At 45.7% G+C, this 20,186-nt stretch overlaps 1 protein-coding gene across 2 annotated transcripts in view; it reads left to right on the top strand.

Moving 5' to 3' along the window:
* Window positions 1–20,186, top strand: part of LOC119379591 (uncharacterized) — a 184,632-nt gene that overhangs the window by 2,661 nt on the left and 161,785 nt on the right. The window contains exon 2 of one of the 2 annotated variants that reach the window (XM_037648897.1): window positions 16,666–16,811. The exons of the other annotated variant lie outside the window; for it this stretch is intronic. Coding sequence (XP_037504825.1) covers window positions 16,666–16,811 — 146 coding nt within the window. The remainder of the gene's footprint in view (window positions 1–16,665; window positions 16,812–20,186) is intronic. 2 annotated transcript variants of the gene reach the window in all.

Genomic DNA, 20,186 nt, shown 5'->3' with positions numbered 1-20,186 from the left:
ACTACCTTTTGTTTCTCAAGACCAGCAGGCCTGCTAAATTTGTGTCATGCAAATTTATGGGGAGCTGTTACTTTTGAGGTGCTTAGCTTACTTGCAGAAGCGGCACCTTGCCTTCCGCTGCAATATCGAGCAGTTGAGAGAAAGCTGGCAGCACTAAATGCAGATGAAGCAGTGTGGCGTACCTCTTTTGCTGGATACTGTTTTTCTTGTCTGCTCGAGCGAAGTGTTCTGGAACTCTCACTGAATGTTACACTCTGCCGATCAGTTCGCCCTGTTGCCGTGACCCGTAAAGTTATGGATTTCGCTCGATGTCGATTGGCTTGAGACTCAGGAGCCAACGATTTCGACATGCCATTCAAGAAGCTTTATAAACTGAAGTTCCTCGGGAGAATCGCAAGTGAGAATCGAGTTGTGGTCATCATGGCGCAATATAAAGTACCCAGCACAAGCTTCGATCCAAGCTCAGGCTATTACGGTGTGCTTTGGCTGGCTTGTTTTTGTAATAGTAATCAATGGGAGCTTCCCACCTGTAAAGAAGGTGTTCACTTTCTCGGTGAAATCTTCGCATTTCTGCTGTCATAGAAAAAGTGCGCTTCGAGTCTACTCTCAACTGCGGTCATGTTTTGTTGACATACGACAAGGAAACGTACGGCATCTTCACGGGCTTTCAAAACTGGCGATCGCGTTGCAAGAAGTAACTATGTCTGAACAGCGATAGATTTCCACCAGTCAGTCTACCCGTCGAATCTAGGCATCGACTGTTGGCTATTCCGACGAAGTCGGATCAGGAAATAGGGGCCAGGTGTGACGTCTGGCATGGCGTCTACGTCTGTTGCGACTGTAGATGCGCGAATATATTGATGGCTATCCTGACTGCTTCTTGTAGAGAGGCTCGAAGGTTTGCTGTAATATCTGTTTTCGGTTGAGATGCTGCGGTCGAACATTTGGAGGACCCGTAGTCAGGAACGCCTTGCGATGCGTTGCCGCTTCCGCCAACGGTGCTTCGTCGTTCGCCGCCTTCTTCGCTTGTGGGTGTTCCGTTGCGATTGATAGGAAGGGTGAGGTTGAACCGTTGATTTCTCACGCTCAGGTGCACTCTCTCCCACTTCTGGAGTACTAAGAGCAAGTGTTTAATACTCATAAGTTTGGCAGATTGGGCGAGTTGGGACGGCATATTCTGTTATATTTAGCGCAACTGGGGTCGAGCGTTTACACTCGACCTGAGTGGTGCTAATGATAAGTGTATGATATATTTTTAAAGCTAGATGAACAGAGTTGAAACGTCAAAACTAGAGCTCGAGCTTATTTATTTATTTATTTATTTATTTATTTATTTATTTATTTATTTAAGGAAAATGTAAGACGGAGACACTAGAATGCAGCGCCTCCCTGGTTACGGGCTCGTCTCTGCTCTGTATGGAAGATGAACGACAGCATTTCTGTATGAACTATTCAGGCATTGCCGGGAATATCATTATATTTGTTATTTAGCGAAGTGTTAAAAAACGTGACGCACGTATACTTCTTCCTAGCATACACGCTCTCTACTGCAGATGCCTTACACGTATGTAAGAAAACGCGGGGTATGTTCTCCACATGTACATTATGGACATATCGAGAAGGTCAACAAATCCTGCGCTAAGATCGAAACGGTGAAACTATTAAATGCGAAGTATTTCTTAGCGAACTTCTGCGACTTTGAGCGTATCTATCTATCTATCGATCTATCTAGCCGCCTACGACTTTGTGCTCTCCTGGCCGTTTCGTTAATAGGATGTACACCAAAATTGGTATGGCGTAACATGACTTTATGACGAACATAAATGACCGGTCATAACATGAAAATCATGACATCAATGTCATGAACGACATGATTTACATGCCACTGTCTTGGTGCTCTTGCGGCCGTTTCGTTAATTTGATATAAACCAAAATTAGTATGGCGTGACAAGAGTGTACGACGAACATAAGTGACAGGTCTTAACGTGCAAATCATGAAACCCACGTCATGTACAGCATGATCTACATTCCACGCTCACGGTGCGCTCGGGGCCGTTTCGCTTGCTTGATATACACCAAAATTGGTATCGCACGACGTGACTGTGTGACGAACCAAAATGACAGGTGGTAACATGAAAATCATGACATGCATGTTATGCACAGCATGACTTACGTGCCACGCTCATGGTGCGCTGGCGGCCGTTTCGCTAGCTTGATAACACCAAAATTTTCATCTCGCGACGTGACTATCTGACGAACACAAATAACAGGAGGTAACATTAAAATCATGACACGCATATCATGTAAAGCATGACTTACGCGCCACGCTCATGGTGCGCTGGCGGCCGCTTCGCTAGGTTGGTATGCACTAAAATTCGCATTCCGCGCCGTGACTGTCTGATGAACACAAATAACAGGAGGTAACATGAAAATCATGACACGCACGTCATGTACAGCATGACTTACGTGCCACGCTCATGGTGCGCTGGCGGCCGTTTCGCTGGCTTGATCGACACCAAAATTGGTATTGCGCGACATGACTCTGTGACGAACACAAATAACAGGAGTTAACATGAAAATCGTGACACGCATGTTATGTAAAAGCATGACTTACGTGCCACGCTCATGGTGCGCAGGAGGCCGTTTCGCTAGCTTGATATACACCAAAATTGGTAACTGCGTGACGTGACTGTGTGACGAACATAAATAACAGGTGGTAACACGAAAATCGTGAAAAGCATATCATGTAGGGTATGATTGAAATGCCACGCTCACGGTGCACTCACGGCCGTTTTGTTCACTGGATATGTACCTAAATGGGTATGGCATGACAGGAGTGCACGACGAACATAAATGCCAGATCACGCAACGTATATATGTAGCAGAATATATGTTTCATTAGCATGGCATATACCAGATTGTACACGCATGCATGTATGACAAGCCCGCGATATATAGCGAACTAAATGTCACAACATGAATGACTTCATTAGCCTCAATGGCAAACAAGACGATGTATGCAGCTGTTTGCTGGCTGCTTCGCATTACATCGATTCGCACATTGCGTGGGATCTGCCGATTTTTTTCATTGTAATGAATTTTATTAAATAAATGTTAGCACTGGGTGTAGAATAACTGTCATATACAAAATTTCCCCCAAGACAATGAGGTACACGACAGCTCTAAGAGTGCGTTCAATGAACAGCCTTTCGGGTCAATGCTCGTCATGCATTGCCGTGAGAAAACTTCATGAAATGTTAAATGGCCCGATGGATGAATCACGCTTGGCGGCAGTACCATCGGCAGCTGATACACTTTACGACTACTCTATTTGTACAGTTTCTTGAAATAAACGGGATGTAAATAGTGAATGGATTCTTACGACAGCATTGATATGATAGGAACATGGCGAAACGGACTGAATTATTAACGAAACTTGCGATATTAAATACGATTTTTCTTACTCTTTCTCGAACGGAAAAAAAAAGAGATAGATTGACGCACAGTCCTGCTGGCATGATTTCCTAGCGAAGCTGTTACAGGAGATGCAAACGGTATCGCAAAATGAATTCAGTGGCTTAGCGGGTTTGACGCTAGCTCTCTTTTTCTGTTTTGCTTCGTTTGACACCTGTTCTCTGCTTTTTAGGTGAGAACTTCTGGATCTGCCTAGCTTGGCAAATGCACCCGGAAATTTCCCTGAACGGAAATTATCCCGCTTACATGCGTAGCATGACGTTTGTTCGCCTTGCTCTGGTGCTCTTTCAACTGTTTCTTGTTGCGGGAACAGTGATGCTCACATATGCGTATGGTACTAATGAACTTTATATATATATATATATATATATATATATATATATATATATATATATATATATATATATATATATGTGTGTGTGTGTGTGTGTGTGTGTGTCTGTGCACTCGCTCGGTCTTGTACTTCACATTGCATATTACCGTCATGCGCGTAAAGTGTTCTTTTTTCCTGGTGTGTCCCTTCTATACTGCCAAAATATGACACGTAATTATGCATCGTTAGCGTGTCACACCTGCATTTCCCTGTCAAGCCAACACACCATGGGCATTCTACCCCTATTTAGGGAAAGGAGTCAGGGTCGGGTGGTGCGTTGTGCATCGGTTTTGCACCATCTCCGGAATCGGTCCACATTTTATGCTGACGGAGTTCAACCGACAATGACACGACCAGTTCCGATCAACGTAACCCTAAACGTTTCACTGGAATAATATCTAGGCTGAATAGCTTTTCGGGACGATAAAAAGTTTCGATCACATGTCAGTCATTACCAACGTTCTTTCTAATTTGAACGCTAAAATAATAAACACTAGAGATGGGCGAATAGAAAATTTGAGGTTCGAAGTGAATCCGAAGCGAATAATGATTTGGTCGAATAATTTCGAATGGAATAGTTCGAATAGTACTCACCACATATTATTAAGAAAAACTGAGCATTTTCTTCATGACCCTTGCACAATATTTTTAAGAATTGGAACTAGGTATGAGTGAATGTCACCCTTTTGGTTTGAAATGAAGTGGAAGAAACGTTGAATGGTATCAAAATTTGAATAGCAGTAGGGTGCGATTTATAAGTGGTACAGTACGTTACAAGTTAAAAATCACTATACTTAGCGCATATAAGCCCATATAACGCGCTGTTAAACTTTTAAAAATATGTATATTTAACCGTGAAGTGTGGCTTTGCGGCAGTGCAGATTTCCCTTGGCAAGGTAGTTTCACACTACAACAATGCGACGCTGCAGCGAAACCACCTTTACAGGAGGTTATGTGCGGTCAAACATATATATATCCGTTCATTTCGAATACTTCGAAATTTCTAATAATATAAATTTGTATCGAAGCGACTTCGAATACTTTAATATTCGTTCAAATATTCGAAACGTCCGAATATTCGCCCATCCCTAATAAACACATGAAAAAAAATAGGCCAACACACTGGATGACAAGGGACTATGAGGCTACTGCTTAAGATCAAATATGAGACTTCATAGCGAGAGGCAATGTATAATGCTTTAGCAAAAACAAATCATGAGGCCTCAGTTGTAATGAGAGATATTGTACCGACACGGAGGAAGAAAGGTTCTCCGAAGAGTCAAAATACTTATAATATTATAACTAAATTGTCCAAATTGAGAAAACTTAAGTTCTCTGATATTGAAATGTCTATTAAAGGGCGTCATGGATACATGAAAGCATAATTATATGTCGCAAGGTTGCAGAGCCTCTTCTTTTTTTCAGAAGCAAGTCTTTTAGCCAGCTGGGAAGCATCAGATTTGGTTAAATAAGTTCGCATATAATCGACCCACATCTCAGGACAAGACTCCCATCCAGAATTCTTCAACATCTGGAAAATCTGTAATATCGTCTTCGTCTAAACACTGCCTTTGGAAACAGCTTACGGTACCGCTGCGGTCAAGCAGCATGTCCATACTGCAACAACCGTGGCTACATCAAAACTGTGGAACATATTTTATTTGAGTGTCGAGCGTATGCCGATGAGCGTGCGCTCTATGAACATTGCATATTTTCGATAGCCCAAAGAACTTTATCATTTGACTGTGTCTTCGGCCCTTTAGCCTGCCTCAGGCAACAGAGGCGTGCGATTAAACTTCTATTCACGTATTTAGACAGTATCGGTCAGCCCGACAAAATTTATATGCACCTTGAAACCAGGCAGAGAGACTCTGTCAGCGCGCGTCCCCACCCAAGAGAAAAAAAACTCAGCCTGTATTTTTTAATTCTATCTTGACATTGTATGTCACTTTTTTCCCTCTCTCTCTTTTCCTGTCTTTTATTCCCGAATTCCCGTCCCCACGCAGAGTAGCTAGTCAGCGATTTGCCTACGCCGACTAAATTCTCTGCTTTTCAATAAAGAGTTCTCTCTTTCCGTGGATACATCGAGAAGTCAATAAATAGAGGCATTATCTAAAGATATGTAGAGCTACCTTATTACACCTACGTCACAAGAAAATGGGAAGCAACCGGCCAAGAATAATATTAAAGGGGTCCTGCAACACTTTTTCAGCATGGTCAGAAAACGCGGCCGATCGGCAGTAGAGGCTCCTCAAAACACGCGAGCAAACATTATAGCGTAGAACTGGTCCAGAATTTACAAATAATTATCAAAATGAGCTAGAAATCATTCCCTATTCTTTCTGCAAATGATGCCGCATAGCCAAATGACCGCTCAATATACCCAAATTTCACGGCCATTGGCTGATTTGGGCATCGTGAGCTGCATAGTTACCGCGGCCGCCGTGGGATGCCGCCACATTCCCGCGCGGGCGTTAGCAATCACACTGAAAGTAAACCGCGTGGTAGAAGAAAAAAAAAAGAAAAAGTGCTCAAGGTTATGACGCGTATGTGATGTAACTTGACATCCCTCCCGTGACATGCCTCCCTGCTTAGCTGAACACAAAAAGGAATAACCTGCCCAACCTGACACACACACAAGCGTTGATGGTTCCTCATCTATCACTGTATGAGGCTCTTTTTTAGTTGCATCTAAGCAAATGGAGAGGCGTCGTTTCATTATTCGGCCGGTTTGGCCGTAGACAGGTTTTTATCGTTGTTAGAGTTCTACCTCGACTCGACTTTTATCCAGATGAAACAAGGTTGCTACGTGCAGAAGCAGGGCATCTGCATAGGGTATTGCGTTGCGCTTTTATTATGCAACACTTTTTGGTCATGTTTTGACAGAGCGGTCAGTGAAGAGCTCGACCGTGACCAGGTTTTTTCTGCGTATTGTTATGTTGATGATTTTCTCATGCGTTTAAAAAAGCGTGACACTTCCACCTATGATGATGTCATTGCGGATGCACTTCACCTTTTTCAGCGCCGTGCAAAGGGTTATCATTCACCCATGAACTAGCAAAAGGTAACGAAACTGGATTTTTAGATATCGCTGTAAACTTCTGTGACAACCTTTTGTGCTGGAAATATAGCCCGTGGTCTCAAAAGAGTTTGTTGCCCTATGACTCTAGTCATTCGAAAACCATGAAGTAGGCCATAGCCTCCCAGTGTGTCATGTCGGGCTTGAAGAAGTCATGCACAAACACCATTCAGGAAAGCTTTGGCGCACAGGTGTCTAGGCTGCAAGAAGTTCGTTTCCTGTAATCCCTGATCACTGCAGTAGCGCAGGCAACGCTGAACAACATCGAGGCCGAAAGCTCGACTCTTCTATCTCAAAGGGCGCATGTCGATAGGAGATGTGTAGTTGTGCCTTATGTGCACAAAACGTCGTACTACCTAAAGGAGGTTAGGAAGCGACACGCAGTTGAGGTCGTGTTTTCGGCTCCTAGGAATGTTGCAGGGTTGTGCGCACGCATAGGTAGAGGCCGAAACAGGGTCCAAGGGCGCGGGAAAAAGCACACTAATTCATATGTACATGGCAGTGTTGGTGTGGTGTGTCATGCACCTTTGTCTTGTGGTAAAGACACGGAGAAAGAAGTATTTGAGAAGGAGAAACTGCTCGGCCGCCACAGCGTGCGAGAGCAGCGCAATAGCGTCACGGAGGAAACGCGGTTTTCGCCGCCGCACGATATATGATGCTTCCGACGTGTTTCCATCGTTTACATGCTCTTCTACACCGTAAAAAAAACTCCCAGGTGGGAGTAAAATGCTTGTCCTCTAGCGACCCCCCCCCTCCATTGGGAGTTCTTTATACTCCGACTGGCCGGAGTTACTGCGTGGCGCCTCCAGAGTATTTTTTGCTCTTCTTTCACTCCGGTTGGCCGGAGTTTTTTCGTTGCACCTCAGAAGTACTTTTGCTGTCGTTTCACTCCAGCTGGCCCGAGTGACTGCGTGGCACCTTCGAAGTATTCTACGAATTTACTTACTCCATCCGGACGGAATTTCAGTGAGATGCATCGGGAGTATTTTTTTTCTTTGCTCCGCTGTTACAGTTTCTTTACTCTATGCTGATCGTGTCACGCGTTGGTTACATGAAGGAATTCTCATGCAAACACTGCACTGCAGAGTCACTGTGTATTTTTTCCATAGAGCTCTAGCAGATGAAATTCAAGAGAACGTTTCACTGCTTATTATTTCATTTATTCACAATAAGCTGCAGTTTTGGGTTCATGATGCAACATTTCAGAAAGCAATACAAGAAGAAACAAAGATGCAAAGAGGCACCAAAAAACAAAGCAATACACAGATCATGTGAAATCAACAGCACTCAAGTTTCATGCGCAGCGTGTCGAAATGGAGCCCAGAATGCTGCAAAAGAATGCACAACAAACGAAGGAAGCGTAGTCGCCGGGAACCATCCGCGAAGGACCATCCATCAGATCCTTTGACGACGGAAGGGTTCAGCTGATTGCTTCCTCAATAATTTAGCAAAAAAAGTAGTATATGAGAACTGTAAATGATGCCACAGACATGAAAACTGAGGATACTGAAGCCACAGACACTTAATAGATCCCATAAAAGGTACCAGTGCATGAGAACACACTGGTTCTTACAGCATAGTTAATACTAAAATTAACAACAACATTTGACAGAGCAGTGCTTATTAAACGGACCACACAAAGAAGACAATATCACAAAGAAGTCAATATTAACAAGCAGATCCCATGTACTCTGGTGTCAGCGAGCCGCTCTGTGATAAAAACACACATGCGCGCCGCGAACAAAGTGCACAACGCGCGATACTTTTCGATACATTTCTAAATCGATACTCCGACTTCTGTTAAATCTTTTAAAACCATTTTTTCACTACAATCAGCAAATTTCGGTACTCTCGACGACAGTGACAAGAATACCTCTCCCGATTAACTTGCTAATTTTATAAAATATTATTACTCATTATTACAGTTGCATTTTAATCTGCGCTTATTCCACATATTAGTCGTAAGTTTGTATGCTTGCGACCGCTCCATAAGAAAAGCGTACCTCTATTCTGCTTTGCAAAGCATGATTCCGCGCAAGTTGTACCTTTCTTTCTTAATTTGCTGCCCCGCTCTGTCATGAAACTTTTCGTAATAGACATTTTTCAATATAGTTATTGCGTGTGCATGTATAGTTTCCAAACGTGCAGCCTCAAGCACAAATAAAAAAATTACTCCCACTTAACAAAACAAATTAATAATAAAAGGTACAGACATGACGCCCCCTACGGGGATGGCATCTTCAGTACACACTGACAGAAATGAAGCAATGTCGACCTGTCTACTCAACACACAGGTCCTTGCAAAAGTCCGGCAGGAGGCCACGGATGGTGCTGCACGCTGATGCGTCATGACGTGTGTACCAAGGTTCGAGAAATTTCCTTTTCCCCTCTTCACGGGCCAGCGTCGTTGCATTGTTCAGGTCCAAACTATGTCCTGTCTGCGAGCACTGTTCGTCAGAGAGAGATAAAGAGAAATGTTTTATTCACAGAGACACTCTACTTGAAGGTGAACATCCTGACAGTTTTAACTATCTGGTCGGGGAGATAAACTGAGATTTATAGTGCATCAAAGCCTCCCCCCTCCCCCATAAAAAATCTATAGCCTATACACGGGCTTGGCAGCAGGACGGAAAGGATAAAAAAAGCCGGCAGATCCCACGCGTTGTGGGAACCGATGTAATGCGAAGCAGCCAGCAAAGAGCTGCATACATCGTCTTGTATGACATTGAGGAAAATGCGTGTCGTGGTGTTCATGTTAACTCCTATTATTTATGTTCGTCACACAGTAACGTCGCGCAATACCAACTTCGGGGTAGATCAAGCAAGCGAACGGCCGCCAGCGCACCATGAGCGTGACACATAAGTCATGCTGTACATGACATGCGTGTCATGACTTTCATGTTAACTCGTGTGTTATTTATGTTCGTCACACAGGCACGTCGCGGAATACCAATTCTGAGGTAGCTCAAGCTAGCGGAACGGCCGCCAGCGCACCATGATCGTGGCACGTAAGTCATGCTATACATGACATGCGTGTCATGATTTTCATGTTAACTCGTGTTTTTATGTTGGTCACACAGTCACGTCGCGCAATACCAATTTCGGGGTAGATCAAGCTAGCGAAACGGCCGCCAGCGCCCCATGAGCGTGGCACGTAAGTCATGCTGTACGTGACATGCATGTCATGATTTTCATGTTAAATCGCGTTATTTATGTTCGTTACACAGTCACGTCGGAAGATACCAATTTTGGTGTATATAAAGCTAGCGAAACGGCCGCCAGCGCACCATGAGCGTGGCACGTAAGTCATGCGGTACATGACATGCGTGTCATGACTTTCATGTTAACTGGTGTGTTATTTATGTTCGTCACACAGGCACGTCGCGCAATACCAATTCCGAGGTAGATCAAGCTAGCGGAACGGCCGCTAGCGCACCATGAGCGTGGCACGTAAGTCATGCTGTACATAACATGCGTGTCATGATTTTCATGCTAACTCGTGTCATTTATGTTCGTCACACAGGCACGTCGCGCAATGCCGATTCCGCGGTAGATCAAGCTAGCGAAATGGCCGCCAGCGCACCATGAGCGTGTCATGTAAATCATGCTGTACATGACATGCGTGTCATGATTTTCATGTTATGACTTGTAATTTATGTTCGTCATACGGTCATGTTACGCCATACCAGTTTTGGTGTACATTCAATTAACCAAGCGATCAGGAGAGCACAAAGTCGTAGGTGGCTAGATAGATAGATAGATAGATAGATAGATAGATAGATAGATAGATAGATAGATAGATAGATAGATAGATAGATAGATAGATAGATAGATACGCTCAAAGTCGCCGAAGTTCGCTAAAAATGCTTCGCATTTAAAAAAAAAAGCCGCAGCGAAATTGTGCCCTTTCCCCTCAGCAACACGGAAAACACTTCATTCAGTGCCATTTCCCCCCCTCCCAAATGACGCTGAGCCGTGCTCTCTAATGAGTTGCAGAAATATTCTTTTTTTTTCTTATCCTCAAACTATTACTACCACAATAACCCCCTCCCAACGAAACGTCAAGCGCCCCACAACCCGTTTTTGTGCTAAGCGACCCCTGCCTTCCTTTAGCATTCCCCGTCACCCACAAACCGGTCTCGTCAGCCCCCTCTCTCCCGTTCTTGTTATGGACGGACCACATCCTCCAAAGTGTCAGTTACATTTCTATATTAATATCTCGGATACCACTTACCATATCAAAATATTTTTTCCACCAAAATAAGCACGTATATGCGTTCTAAAAACCTCTACCAAGCACCCTTCTCTAGCTCAACTGGCTAAATTTATTTCTAAAAATTAGTACTGATTTCTGTTTTTCATGTTCAGTTTACATGAAAGATCATGATTAGTTACACGTAATGATAGACGTCGAACTGGCGTTTATTAATATCGAAAGCGGACAGAAATTACACTTTATTCATACTAACCAGACTCGAACTATCTCTTTACCAATTAGGTTTACTTATAACAGTTAACTCTTTATGGAATAAACACACAACTATGATGCATATCTCTAGAGTCACTCCGCGCTCCAAATATTACAGTGGTGTGTTCAAAGTTACGGCAGTTATCCATATTTTTTTAAAAACACGAGGTCAAAACAACGCGTTTTCGAAATTTCCGCTGGATTTTTTTAGTGCCATCCTGTAATGCTAGCCTCGCTGCACTTCGCTGCACTTCGCTGCACTTCGCTGCACTTCGATTCGGGTGGCTTGGTCTGTGCCATGTAGGTTGTTATAAAAGGGTTCGATTTCAATAACTCGATGACGCTAGGTTTCCAAATGATACAAAACGTTGATTTAAATATTTACAACTGTTAGAGAGCTAAAGAAGCATCCTTCATCTATCGTTGCTCTAACGTTGCGTCACTCCGCGGCCGCCGACTCCTCCCGCACCGACCACCCTCTCGCCATCTCTCCTGCTTGCTAGCTGCACCGTCTGGTCCAGCAAAGGGGAGTACAAGCCTAGTCATCATCCCATTCCCAAAACATACACGCAGGGGTCCCAGTCGCCCAACCTCTACCGTGGGAAAGCAAGTGTCAGTCAATGACCCCGCGACGGTTCTGGCGAAATGAAGATTATTAACAATGGTTGCTGGGGACTGGCTGGCCGGCGAGTCTGCCTACGTCACTCCTCCAGCAGCCAATGAAAGCCGCTGAGCGATGCGCCCGAGTATATGCGGCATGAGCGCCGGAATTTAATCAGGGAATGGGCGCCCTTTTCCTCCCTCCGTCGCCCGCGGGAGGAGAACGGCGGTGGATGAACGTATATACTCCTGTACATTCCGATGTGCTGGAGTTGAGCGGGAGCATCATCCCCCAAGACATCCTAGCTGGGTTTATTTTTGTTTACAGTGATATGGACGCGACGCATAAAATCGTGATACCGCCTCGTACATTGTAAAATTTCTGAGACATATCTTTCTGTGACATCAATTGATATGTGACAGATATTTTAGCTGCAGTTAATAATACATATTGCCAAAAGTTTAGGCCGCACAGCGCTTCAACCGAGCTGCCAGTTGTGGCCCCTGAGCAGACGACGTCTGCCGCATGCATGAGCCCTTCGCATCTCACTCGCATGTTGTGCGCACGCTCGCGTAGATGGCTTTGCGAGGGAAAGTTCCCAATTCGTGCGGGCAAGCTGTCACACATTACTTCGCGATTTTCAGACTTTCTGTCTCTTTAGCGCGCTCAGTCGCTTCTGCGTTGTGCCGGCGGCGCTCATTTCTTGAACTTCGCGCGCGCGTTTCACGCCCGCAACAAAGCCACGTAGAAAGAAGTATTGCTCCGTGAACAAAGGAGAGGACTTTGCATATTTCCACCAGTGCTCTTTAGGATGGGACGGAAATGTGCCGTGCCGAACTGCAAGAGTGGGTACGCATCCTGCAAGGAGTGGGTACGCAACCTTCAATGTTCCTAGTGACACGGTGAGGTTGGAGGCGTGGGCTCGTGCCATACCAAGGAAATCTCGAGAGCTCACGCCTCGTGACCACTTTTGCGAGAAGCACTTCTCGGAGAGTAAGTCTCATCATTCGATAAAAAAGCACCACTTTTGCGAGAAGCACTTCTCGGAGAGTAAGTCTCATCATTCGATAAAAAAAAGCTCACAGGGCCCCTTTTCATTAGACTAGGACGATTCGAAGACGAAAGGCATGTTCTTTTTCTTCAGTCAATGTCTCTATCCTGCCCCAGCCCCATGCAAAAGATTTCTGCACCTAACGTGGTTTTGCACTGTCTCCAGGATCGGAGGCATTACAAGCTTTCTGCACGTACCTCATCTGGTTTTACATTGTTTGCATTGCCTCCGTGATCGTTTGTCCAATCACGGAGGCAGCGCAAAGCCACGATGTCATGCGATGTGACGTCATCATGACGTCAGAAATTTTGGCGATCTGTGACAGCATGATAACGTCATCATGGGACGATGATTTTTTTCATCACTCATGCTGTCGCCGCCGACGGTCAATTTTTCCGTTTCATAAGAGATCTAAGGCTTTCGCCTTAAATATTGTAGCTAACCTATCGAGTTCACCTTAACAAAAATTAGATTTCGCGTTCTACAAGATATATCACTCAAGCAATTTTTCTTTATATGACAACATTTTTTTGTTAATTTACCGAAAAATATGGAACCGGCGACAACACACAAGAAACACACCCACTTGTGCGTAAAGCACGAGCGGCCAATCGGCGCCGGATGGCGTTGAACCGGCAAGCTTCGTCGGAGAGCGTGAGGCGTGCGTTTTCCCCACTCCACTAGCGAACTATCACGACAGAGGACGCGTCAGTGCTGTGCCCGATTCCATGACTCCATTAGGACGTCCGAGCGAGCGCAGTTTCACCTCCTCAAGAATTCTTGCTCAGTGGGTAAAGGCTATGTGGGACAGACTGCAAGGTGTGTGAACGTGCGCACGCATGAGCATCAGTTGACAGTAATAAACAATGTAAGAGGGCACCTTCCCTCCCCTTCGTGATTGATGCAGCGCTAAAGACGAAGACTAAGACTAAAGAAACACAGAGTGCACAGGACGGGCGCTGTCCTGTGCACAGCGCCCGTCCTGTGCACCCTGTGTTCCTTTAGTCTTAGTCTTCGTCTTAACGCTGCATCAATCATGAATGCATTCCAACTAGCCCAACTTTCCATTCTGCCTCCGCCCCCCCCCCCCCCCCACACCCAACTACTCCGAATGCAAGTGTGCGCCAATTCTGAAGGACGTAAAGATATTCAGTCGTTGCCGCTACAGTAGAGCAAAGGAAATTCGCGACGCATGCCACGAAAGGAAGAAGGGAAATGACTGCATGAGTGAATCTTCAGTTCTTTTTTTTTTCATAACACCGAGATGAGGTTTATCGATGAGCGCTGTTAAGATGCTGTTTTGCGATTGTTTTTCTTAGATTTTGGTCGTGAGGCCTTTTTGAGGCGCGCATGCTCGATGATGGCTTCTGCCGAATGTACTCATAGGTGGACTGTGTGGAATAAAAGTTAGTTGCAAGTCTGCGCTTGTCTGTGTGCCTATAATAATATAATAATAATATCTGGGGTTTAACGTCCCAAAACCACGATATGATTATGAGAGACGCCGTAGTGGAGGGCTCCGGAAATTTCGACCACCTGGGGTTCTTTAACGTGCACCTAAATCTAAGTACACGGGCCTCAAACATTTTCGCCTCCATCGAAAATGCAGCCGCCGCGGCCGGGATTTGATCCCGCGACTTTCGGGTCAGCAGTCGAGCGCCATAACCACTAGACCACCGTGGCGGGGCTTGTCTGTGTGCCTGGTTTTATGTGTGTGTGTCAGGTTGCGCAGTTTATTCCTGTTTGTGTTAAGATGCACCAACTCGCTCAACAAACTAACGAAATTGCTTTGAGAGCATCAAGACTGTGGCATGTAAATCATGCCGTTCATGACATGGTTGTCATGGTTTTCATGTTAAAACCTGTAACTTATCATCGTCATAAACTCATGTCACACCATACTAATTTTTGCATACATACATTCAAAGAAATGACCACGGGAGCACAAAGTCGCAGACGGCTAGATAGATAGATAGATAGATAGATAGATAGATAGATAGATAGATAGATAGATAGATAGATAGATAGATAGATAGATAGATAGATAGATAGATAGATAGATAGATACGCTCAAAGTGGCAGAAGTTCGCTAAGAAGTGGTTCGCATTTAATATTTCACAAGGAAAATTGGGGATTTAAATGGCAGACCACTCATGTCAGGTTTGCTGGGAAGAAAAAAAAAGATACCGCAGAAAGTCGACTCTAGTAAGTACCTGTAGGCACTGCGGCTCTTGCTCATCTCTGTCATCATTGATGATTTTGGTAATTGTTACGTTTTATAATTGCCGTATTTGTTCTGCTTGATAAAACCAGGTGCCGTGTGCGTGGAGTTGATCAAATGTCAGAATGCTTACGCATACTCCTCTGTGCCTCTAATTGTCCCCATTTTTACTGTAGTTGGTACTTCCGTGGCCGTTCAGCGTTCCTACGCCGCCACTTCTCAATCGTGAGCATATCTCGCATAGGCGGCATCCGGGCACTGCGAGCACACGTCCGCTGTCCAGCACACAGCGCCGCAGACTGAGTGATCCTCGCCGTCACGGGAGCAGACGTGCTTCTCACATGGACACTGCAGAGGCCGGTACAAACAGTTCATACCTTCTGTAAACCATAGGGTTTAACCCATTGGGTTAAACACTAACGCTCCTCGGCTTCTGAGCATGAGGTCACAGCTTGGAGTCTTGCCACCACCAGCGTTGTCCTCTATTTATTTATTTATTTATTTATTTATTTATTTATTTATTTATTTATTTATTTATTGAGCGCGTCATTCTACGCTTTACGGACGGACGGAAAGATAGACTTTATGAATGACTAGCCTACGAACGGATACGCATTAAAAGAATTCGAGACCGGCTCTTCGGCCTTAAACCTGTTCAAGTGCACGTTTCTTTAGACAAAAACATTATGAGCAAGGAGTTTGCAGACTAAGGAATCTTGCTTGGTGAACATACTGAAAACACCGGCAAGTTAAAAATTATGGGCTTACCGATATCCTTACTAATATTAAGCCACTTTCACTTCCATATTATATGATCCGGTGAATACGTAATCATCACCCGCATGGACTCATGACCGAAACTGTGGGAAACGGTGCGAAGGAACCACACGAACCTGTGTTGTAGCGCACATGTTTCTTCACGCCCACATGTGAGATTTCCTGAGAGGACATATACCAACACATATACTTAACCAGTGCGTAAAAAATTTCACAAGGAGTTCAGTTTTCCCACCGTAGCTACGCCAATGACAAGAACACTATGTAATATATGCACGAGCGCTTTTCCTGTGCGACATTTGCACCAAAGCCGCCTCCTTCATTTGGGTGGTTTGAGTGGGGCGCAAGCGATTCCTGTATGAGGCACTTAAAATAACTCAAACTCAGCGTATGTTACTTCGAACAGTGAGTTCATTTTCGTTACGCCTAAACATCTACGACTTTTCTCCTGTGTAACTTTTTTCCCCTGTGTTACTTGCTTGATAAAAGCCCGTTTCACAGCTAGTGTGCGTTTAGATGCAATAAAGTATTTAAAGCATACCCTGTATGAAAAGATGTTCAACGTATCATACACAGCATCTCGACGTTTTTGTAGCATGGCTTGCTTAATTTTGTTTGCAGTGGCTTAATGAAACATTTGTGCTGCTGGGGGCTACGTCCAACACCTGGGTTCCTACAAGCAGCATGTGCCTGAAGAGCACGTTTCTAAGAATGCATCAGAAACAGTTCGAACACAATGTAACTTATCGAGGACTTATGACGTCAAGGTGAGTATTAGCCGATGAGATCGAATGACTTCCCGCAATATATCGTATCGTGATGGCGCAGGAACATTTTATAATATGGCGTGTAACTTGATCTTCGAGCAGGCAGATTTTATTGTCGGTACATTTGAGATAACCTAGCAAGGTGGTTATTTGGGCTAGTTGGTATAGCATTATTGCCGAAGGGAGTGAAGTGCTAAAAGGACGACGGGGACTCGTTTGTGCGCCCTTGTGCACGTCGTCCTTTTAGCGCTTCACCCCCATAGGTAATATTGAGGTAATCGAAAGGGTAAGCAGCATGTGAAACTACATTACGAATACGGAAACTAATAAAGAAAAAGCTCCCAGTGTCCCTTATGCATTCGCCTAAGATGATTCGAAGGTGAAAGCCGCCATCTTTTTTTCTTGTCAGTCAATGTACTTATCCTTCTCCGCCCCCCTCCGAAAGCTTTCTGCACAGAACGTGGTTTTGCGCTGCCGCTAGGATTTGAGGCATGGCAAGCTTTCTGCACCTCACCTGGTTCTGCACTGCCTCCGTGGTGATATCCCAAATTTTGGCGATCGCTGACGCCATAATGACGTCTTATGGTGACGTCATCATGTGATAATAATTTTTGCTTCACTCGCGTTCACGTCGCTGACGCGAGATGCCGACGCCCCCGACGGTCAATTTTCCATTTGATGAGGCATCTGAGGCTTTCATTACGCCTTAAAAGTATACAGCACCAAAGTATACAGAATAACGTATACAGCAGCAGGCTGCTTTTGATAGCCAGCGTTCAACGCTAGTGTGCGTACATGAATTCAATGGGAACCATACACCGTTTTATTGCGATATAAATTACATGGACACTCTCGGCGGATTTTCGCCGTCGCCGTCATGACACGGATATAGCACAAAAAAGATAAGCAGAAGAAATAATACTGAAATACCTGACCTGGGATTCGAACCCGCGACCCCTCGCTCCCCAGAGCGCTGCGTTACACAACACAACCATACGCCATGTATACGCCGGCGATATAACAGCGAGATATTTATGTTCACCATTTACCGCTGGTGGTACGCAGGTCTCGGAGGAGCTTGAGAGTGTTTTCTATCACGCAGCGATCCTACATGTTCTTTCAATTTGAAAACTGCCCTTTAGACGCGCACGACAATATGGTCCGTTTCTCTAAGAACTCATAATGTGGAACGAAAAAAACATGGCTGATCCGTCCGTCATAGGAATCGGTATAACACGAAAGTGAAACGTGCCTTCACAGAAGTAGTGCTTATTGTGTAGTGATATATGAGAGCTTGTACAATGTCTATTCGTGTTTGGCAGCTATAGCACCGTTTGACGTGGATGCACCCATGTTGACAGCATGTCTCTATCGCGACGACTAACGCCCATGATCATTATTAAACCGTTGTGGTAGCTGACGGTGTGAACATATATTTGGACAGAGCGAATCGTGAATCCCGCGTAAGGATATCATCAAGCTCATAATCAACACTGGTACCCGGTATGCACTTCTTCAAAGCGTCGTCAATTAAGGAGAGAAACGGCACAGTGTGCGCTTTCTTGTAATGGGTAGCCGACGCCTGTGCTCATGCATACTAAACACACACTGCGCTTCAGCAACACGGGAGGTAGAGGTTCGTAGCCTGAGCCCAAACGCGTGCGTCCCGCTGGCCTCTGTCTCGCAGGCGCTGCTCTCGCTCCACCAAGGCACGACATTCGCCCGTCGAAATCGCGTCCTTTCTGCAACGCATATTGCAGCAGTTTTGTTAGTCGGTGCTCTCGCAATTGAAGCAGCCGACGGCGGCGGATAAATCCCGTTGGTGTACGTGGAAGCTGCACTACTCCGATGAGCCGACGCACGCTAACACGAAGCCAAATGCAAAGAACGTAACTGCGTCTAGGGTGCCTCGGCGACGCCAGCGCGGCCAGTCTACCTCTCTGGTATCGAGACGCTTTAACCATGACCTCCGATATCGCAGGCAATCTCGGAGTAAGCGCTAGTAAGTGTCAATCGTGAAGCATTACTTCTTTTCATCTCTCACAGACGGCGGCACCGCCCCGCTCCGCCCGCCGCGAAAGAGAATGTCTGAAAGATATAAGGCGCGTTCGCGCCGTGCGTATCATCTCCCGACTTAGCTTAGTCGGTAGGGCGACGGGCGCTTGCCCTCGCGGCCACCACGTCGTGGGTTCGATTCCCAGCCGGGTATCTTTTTCTTGGTTTTTTCTTTCTCACCCGTTGGCGACCATTTTATCAACGTCATATCCGTGACGGATGTTCTTGGTGGACCCCGGCATAAAACACTTTCGTGTTAAAAAAAAAAAGAGAACACCGGGCATACCTTGCGTCAGAGGCGCCCGTGTGGGAGGAGACTCTGAGGAGTCACTCCACGCGCCGCAGTTTAAAAGAAAAAGAAATATCTAAGAGCGTCTGATTCTCCATTGTGGACACGCAGTCTTGGCCATTCCCCCAGAGTGGCTATGTGGCATAATTTTGAGGAAACAAACAAACAAACATTGTCGACATTTGCAGCGCGTTGCTCAAGCACAAAGACGTAAGAACTGTGACAGTTGTTGGTTGATGCTTGTCTTGTTGTCACGAATTTCAGGTAGTTCCGGGTGATGGATTCAGACAGGACTCTTAACGGCAAAACACATTTAATGAGCACACGCACGGCACTCTATAGGATACACAAAGAATACACCAAACAAATACCAAAAGAGACTGTAAAAACTGGAGCTACACACAAAACACACTACAAACTAAACTGTCCCAAAAATAAAAAGTCAGGTGGCTCTATAGCGCTCTAGCCTTGTGCTGCTCATGCCTCGGGCCAACCTTACTTGGTACCGTTGATGCGTTTCCCGTCAAAGTCCGGGATCGGTCGCGTCGTGTCCTAGTCGGTGATCTCGACCTTCTCGACGACCATTGCCGTCCTTGCCGCTGCCGAATCGTCGTCCGTCGTCGTCATCGCATGACGTCGTCGCTGACGTGGCGGAGGCCCCCGAGATTAGGCCTAGCGGCGGTCGCTGATGCCCGGTGCTAAGAGCCGACTTGGCCCACCGGGGACAGTCTTCGGCGGCTTGCTTCGAAGGGGGCTTGCGCCAGGAACGTCGGTGATGGCTGCGCGCGGTTGCTGCATCCCGAGACGCCTCACTCGAACCGGGTCGAGGACTCAGGCCACCTCTCGGGACGCCCGTGTCACAGGCTGCCGAGTCGAACTCCTGCCGCTCCCGTCGCCAGTGCGCTTGCTGGCGAGACAACCTTCTCCTGGCAAGTCCACGTAGACAATGGCAGCGCGTCGTTCCTTGCGTCCCGATCACAGCTCGGGTCACGCGCCTCCGGCTTCTCCACGCTATGGTGAGCGCGCTCGCG

This window comes from Rhipicephalus sanguineus, chromosome 1 (genome assembly GCF_013339695.2).
Source record: "Rhipicephalus sanguineus isolate Rsan-2018 chromosome 1, BIME_Rsan_1.4, whole genome shotgun sequence".
In the NCBI taxonomy this organism is placed as follows: Eukaryota; Metazoa; Arthropoda; class Arachnida; order Ixodida; family Ixodidae; genus Rhipicephalus; species Rhipicephalus sanguineus.
Note: the sequence above shows the minus strand (reverse complement) of the source record. Positions and strands in the feature narration are given on the sequence as shown.